The sequence below is a fragment of the Suncus etruscus genome, chromosome 7 (assembly GCF_024139225.1).
Source record: "Suncus etruscus isolate mSunEtr1 chromosome 7, mSunEtr1.pri.cur, whole genome shotgun sequence".
Taxonomy (NCBI): Eukaryota; Metazoa; Chordata; class Mammalia; order Eulipotyphla; family Soricidae; genus Suncus; species Suncus etruscus.
Genome location: NC_064854.1, coordinates 48,160,385 through 48,166,710, shown reverse-complemented (window position 1 = coordinate 48,166,710; position 6,326 = coordinate 48,160,385). Strand labels below are relative to the sequence as shown.

At 37.4% G+C, this 6,326-nt stretch overlaps 1 protein-coding gene across 1 annotated transcript; it reads left to right on the top strand.

Annotated features, from left to right (window-relative positions):
- Positions 1 to 5,561: 5,561 nt before the first annotated feature.
- LOC126013524 (60S ribosomal protein L39) lies at positions 5,562 to 5,807 on the top strand. Its single transcript, XM_049776641.1, has one exon. It carries the CDS (start codon positions 5,611 to 5,613, stop codon positions 5,764 to 5,766), a length of 156 nt encoding a protein of 51 aa, XP_049632598.1. The 5' UTR covers positions 5,562 to 5,610; the 3' UTR covers positions 5,767 to 5,807.
- Positions 5,808 to 6,326: the final 519 nt, after the last annotated feature.

Sequence of the window (6,326 nt, the reverse complement as noted above, 5' to 3'; positions counted from 1 at the left end):
GGTTATGTCTTTAAGGTAAGAGTGAGCATGAAAAAATTCACACAGATATAGACATTTGGCCGCATTAAGCTTCAAGACATGAAAGGAATGTCAAGTGGCAGTACTCATGGGATGCATGTAGGATGAAGATCGAATCCCAGTTCTTTCTGTTGCAGTGTCTTGACCACAAGAAGTTGTGTATCACTCACTTGATAGAATTTCTTCAGCTTCTGGAGGCATTGTATCTAAACCTGCAATTCCTTCTCTCACAAGTCTGAAACAGGCAATTCCTAGACTGCTAAGAAATTCGGTCACTGAAACGTCTAATTAAGTCCCCATTTTAGAAATTGCTCTCCACTGAGAGCATACTTTACCCACAATTACACCTTATTTCCTTTGACTGTTCATTTAGGGAATGTAAGGTTCAGCCCTTGCTTAGTTCAGGACAAATCCACAAGACCATTCATTCATATCCCACACTGACCTACCACTCTCCTGGTGATCACTTGATCTCTCTCTCTCTCTCTCTCTCTCTCTCTCTCTCTCTCTCTCTCTCTCTCTCTCATTCACTCTTTCTCATCTCTTTTTTTTTAATCTTTATTTGGGCACCAGGGTTACTCTCTCTCTCTCTCTCTCTCTCTCTCTCTCTCTCTCTCTCTCTCTCTCTCTCTCTCTCTCATTCACTCTTTCTCATCTCTTTTTTTTTAATCTTTATTTGGGCACCAGGGTTACAAACATGTTTGTAGCTGGGTTTCAGTCATAAAAGTATACCCTCCCTTCACCAGTGCAACCTTGTTTCTCATATCTTTTCCTGACAGGCACACATACACAGAGGATTGCAGGTCTGTAGAAATTTCACTAGGCTTTTCCTTCCATCTGCTCCAGCTTTCTTAACCCTGCTCCCAGGCATCTAACCTGAAAACATGCTCCCCAAACTTCCTGCAGGACAATTTTCATCTGTTTCTGTTTCATTGAGTATCCATCCTGAGATTTTAAAAATGCTTTAAAAAGTCAAAACTTGGTGGATAAATGATTTTTATGGTATGCAACATCCTCTTTTCTTTTCAAAATTGTTTTCTATAATGTACTCTTTGTCTCATGTAGATTAAAAGTATACTCCTGAACTCCCTGTATCCAATGACTGTTGAATCAGGGAATGTAAGATTCAGTTCTTGCTTAGCTCAGGATGAGTCCATAGGACCTTTTTTACCTTCTTTCTGTAAATTGATCTGATTTGGGGATTGAGTCTGAGAAGAGAGATGGGATTAACTTGACCAGAATAGAAATAAATGCAAAACCCATTTTATTCCAAAAGAGTACTTAACCAGTATTATGGTCTTTGGTTTTTAGATCTGGGATGAAAGATTAGCAAGGTTACTTGTCACAAGGTTACATGCCACAACCCAACTTTTACCAATGCAAAGCTAATAATTTTATCATCATGCCTATCTTTTGCATTGTATTTCTGAAATGAAATTAAAATTAACAAAGAGAGAGGGAGACTAATTTGTTTGTTTGTTGTTTTTGGGCCAGACCCAGTGATGCTCAGGGATTACTCCTGACTATGCGCTCAGAAATCACTCCTGTTTTGGAGGACCATATGGGACGCCAGGGGATCGAACATCGGTCAGTCCCAGGCTAGCGCCAGCAAGGCAAATGCCTTACCACTTGCTCCACCACTCCGGCCCTAGGCTAATTTTTTGGCTACTATCTTTAATTCCATGAATAAATATTAGTTTACTATAATAGTAATATATACTAATATTTACTATAGTCTATATTAGTAGAAGATTAGGAAATAGTAGCATTTGGGTGACTTTTTACAATAAACAAAGGCAAGCATAACAAAGAATATGAAAAATAAAAGTGATAGGGCTAGAGCTAATCTTTTTATCTTGCAAGTGGCTGGCCAAGACTCAAACACCAGCTCCACAGATGCCAGGACTGACCTCTTCACACAGAGCCAGGAGTAAGTCCTGGGCACCTCTGGATGTGACCCAAAACCCAAAATAAATTGCATGAGCATTATGTACAGTATGTATTTACTAAGAAAAATAGTATAATCTAATATTTTAAAATGTCCATGAATTAAGTCCTACATGCATACATACATTTTTTTTCTAGAAAAAGAATGAATTGCAGGCTCCCAGTCATTAGATTTAAATAATTTTTTCTTTACTCTCCAAAGAGTATTGGCTCAGTTACAAAGAAGAACTGCACAAGCTTTTTGCTAAAATCAGTTTTACCATTAACTTAATTACATTTTATTACCAAAAGATAAGTATGCTAAATGGATCCACATATCAAAACACCTATTATAGGCTTGCAGAAGTGATGGTAAGGATGACACTATTTTTATTAAATCCTATTTTTAAATTACTTTAATTTGACCTCATTTTACCCCAAATTACCCTTTGAGATAATTTTCAGACCTACTCTCAAGTTAAGGATGGCTTTAAAAAAGTTTTTCTGGAGTATGAAACATGGTAAGTTTGCCTTATTTAAAAAATAAATAAGATTAAGAAACATTTAAATTTTAAACCGCTTGAAAGTTTTGGGTGTCTTATTCCACAGGCTTCACTTTTACTATAATTATATTTGTGATATTTATTTTCCCCTTCCTTGCCTTTATTGTTATAGCTACGTTGACTAAGAGACACATACATGCATGTCTGTGGTGGTGCTTACTTGTCTTTTAGTTGTGCGCTTACATGTACCTGGCTATGGAGCAGGGAGAAATCACTGTAATTCTGGTATTCACAGATGGTAGAAATGCCAAGATTGTGTTTGATGCAAGCAGCAGCCTAAGAGATAGAACTCTGGGCGTTAGGATCACAATGAAGGTACTCTAAGCCACTGAGTACCCTGGGCCTACTGATATTCATTTTTATTGCTCAACAGACTAACCAGAGGTAGAAGGTTTCAAGAATGAGAAAGCATGTATCTGGCTTTTCTTATCTGTGAGGGAAATGTTAAACTTCTAAGGTGCTGTTAAATTCCAGTAAAATTAATCCATAAATTGTTCGCTGTGTACCAATTGTCTTGCATATTAAGAAGTGCCATTGTTAATCTGCAGAAGCAACCAGATTTCATGCAAAAATGGATGCTATGCAATTGTCACTTTTGACCTTTTATAATAAGATTATGTGATGCAGGAAAAATAGAAGAACAGAAGACCCTTCAATGTGTCCATCATCTTATAATATTTCTTGCCATCTACAAGATGAAAAATGTATAATATTACAGAATGTCTCTAGCCAAAGGTAATGATGACTTTGTTTTGAGCTATCGACACTTATACCTGGGCCTCTGGTGATCAATGATACACAATTTGGAGACATCTGACTGGGGTTAATGGTGCAATCTGTGGCTTTGGAACAGAGTTCTTCTCAATGTGAAACTAATTGGCCCATATGGGGATTAAACTGGTATCGGTAGCCTCATTTGTCAACCCATCTATTCAGCAATTGACTCTGGTTGCATTTGAGTACTGCCTCAAATCAACCAACAAATTTTGAATTATATTGCCATAACTTCAGAAAGAAGAACTCGTTTTTTAAAATACGGATGTTTTATTAATATGAATAACCATAAAAAATCACTATAAATTAAACAATCACCTGATTACTAAGCATTCTTAAATGAATACTTCCCAAGCTATTGGATATAATCCAGGAGTTACATTGGCTTTCTATTAAGTATCTTATTCCATTATAAATTCTAGAATTACTTTTTAAATTGTTGAGACATGCTTTTCTAACTACCAATGACAACTTAAAGAAAGTTACTACCCCAATAACCTCTGTTTCATCCAAATATTAGATTTCAAACATGGACATGAAATGCTTTCCTCATGTTATTTTTCTTTGGTTCAGTGTCCTTCGGTTTTCTTTAATCTTGACTCTAGAATAATATTTTACACACAGTTACTGATTATAAAATTAAGTTTTGGATTTTCAAAAACCACAATCTGTAAGTTCATCATCTATACTTACTTAAATTTAAATTTTACTTGAGCATAGCTCTTAACAATATAATGTATTTGAATACAAAAATCTTTATATTACTAAGATTTTCTCAGTTCAGCCCATTTGTCAACTCATCTATTCAGCAATTGACTCTGGTTGCATTTGAGTACTGCCTCAAATCAACCAATTAACCTAATTATCCCTTTCTCAAGTTCAACTGAAGCTTCTTAGATATAAAACATGAATAAAGACCCAAATTGTAAATTAAGCATCTGTTCTGGAGCATAGTGCGTGGTAAAAACAAAAGATTAGGAAGCCCACAGGATGGATCATGGTGCTCTTAGGCCTAGCTTCTTAAGCTGTGGGTCACAAAATCATATGGAGTGATTTCTGAACACACAACAACCAAAGTAAATTAAAAATCAATCACATAACAAATCAAATGTGTTTCTGGCAACACTTATCTCTGTTGCATTTCTAGAGCATTTCTAGAAGGGGTCATAAGTGCAAAAGTTGAGCAGTACTACTCTGAGGTGTAAAGGGAAGCACACATATATGCAATAGAAAAGCATGTTCTGGGTAGAGAGATGGCACAGGAGAAGGGTTAAAGAAATGCCTTGTATGTAACTGTCCCCGGTTTGATCCCAGGCACTGCATATGAGTCTCAAGCACTGCCAGGAGTGATCCCTTGTAACAGAATTAGAAGTAAGTCCTGAGCACCAATGGGTGTAGTCACAACTTTCCCTGCCTTAAAATAGAAAACAAAACAAAACAAACAAAAAAACCCACCTTCTTTTTTTACATAAAAAAATTTTCTTTCGGGTCGGGAGAGATAGCACAGCGGTGTTTGCCTTGCAAGCAGCCAATCCAGGACCAAAGGTGGTTGTTTCGAATCCCAGTGTCCCATATGGTCCCCCGTGCCTGCCAGGAGCTATTTCTGAGCAGACAGCCAGGAGTAACCCCTGAGCACCGCCTGGTGTGGCCCCCCCAAAAAACAAACAAACAAAACCCACCTTTTCTTTCTTTTTTTCTTTTTCTTTTTCTTCCTTCCTTCCTTCCTTCCTTTCTTTCTTCTTCTTGTTCTTTCTTTCCTTTTCTTTCTTTCTTTCTTTCTTTCTTTCTTTCTTTCTTTCTTTCTTTCTTTCTTTCTTTCTTTCTTTCTTTCTTTCTTCTTTCTTTCTTCTTTCTTTCTTTCTCTCTTTCTTTCTCTCCTTCTTTCTTTCCTTCTTTCCTTCTTTCTTTCTTTCTTTCTTTCTTTCTTTCTTTCTTTCTTTCTTTCTTTCTTTCTTTCTTTCTTTCTTTCTTTCTTTCTTTCTTTCTTTCTTTCTTTCTTTCTTTCTTTCTTTCTTTCTTTCTTTCTTTCTTTCTTTCTTTCTTTCTTTCTTTCTTTCTATCTTTTTCATTGTTGTTGTTTTCGGACCATACCCTGATGTTATGTTTAGGGGTTACTTGTGGCTCTGTACTCAGGAATTATTCCTGGCAGTGCTCAAGGAACCATACAGAATGCCAGTGATCAAACCTATGTATGATGAATTAAAAAAAAAAAAGTACTACCTGCTCCAGTATTGCTCCAGTACCCTAGAAATCTTTCTACAAAAATGACCTTTACCTTTCTCTCCTTTTCTCAGCCATCGCCGCTGTGCGAACGTGGCCGGTGTTCGCCATGTCTTCCCACAAGACGTTTAGGATCAAGCGGTTCCTGGCCAAGAAACAAAAACAGAACCGGCCCATTCCTCAATGGATTCGGATGAAAACTGGTAATAAGATCAGGTACAATTCCAAGAGGCGGCACTGGAGAAGAACGAAGCTGGGTCTGTAAGGAATTCCACGAGACACGCATGTGCACATATGAGCCTACAGGGTGTTAGCATATTGCACACACGGTGCAGAAACGGACTTTAAGTGATGGGAATGTCTTGGTTCAATCATTGTTCCCTCTTCTAGAAGCTATACTTGCTTGACTCAATTAAACTGGAGCCTGTACTTGGCTTGCTGGCAAAATAATAATAAATTATCTTCAAGAAAAAAAATGACCTTTAAAATAAGTGAACTTTGAGTAGTGACAGAAATATTGATAATGTTCCATAAAGAATAGTAGATCCTAACATCATCAAGAGGTAACTAGTAAGAGTGTGGAACATAATAGCATTCAAAACACCTTTACAAAAAATTACATGGTATAAACTCTTAAAAAGATTCTTCTGTAGGGCCAGTGAGGGGGCACTAGAGGTAAGGTGTCTGCCTTGCAAGTGCTAGCCAAGGAAGGACCGCGGTTCGATCCCCAGGCATCCCATATGGTCCCCCCAAGCTAGGGACAATTTCTGAGCACGTAGCCAGGAGTAACCCCTGAGCATCAAACGGGTGTGGCCTGAAAAATCA

Coding starts and splice junctions, on each gene's coding strand:
- LOC126013524 (XM_049776641.1), top strand. CDS start 5,611: ATGTCTTCCCACAAGACGTTTAGGATCAAGCGGTTCCTGGCCAAGAAA.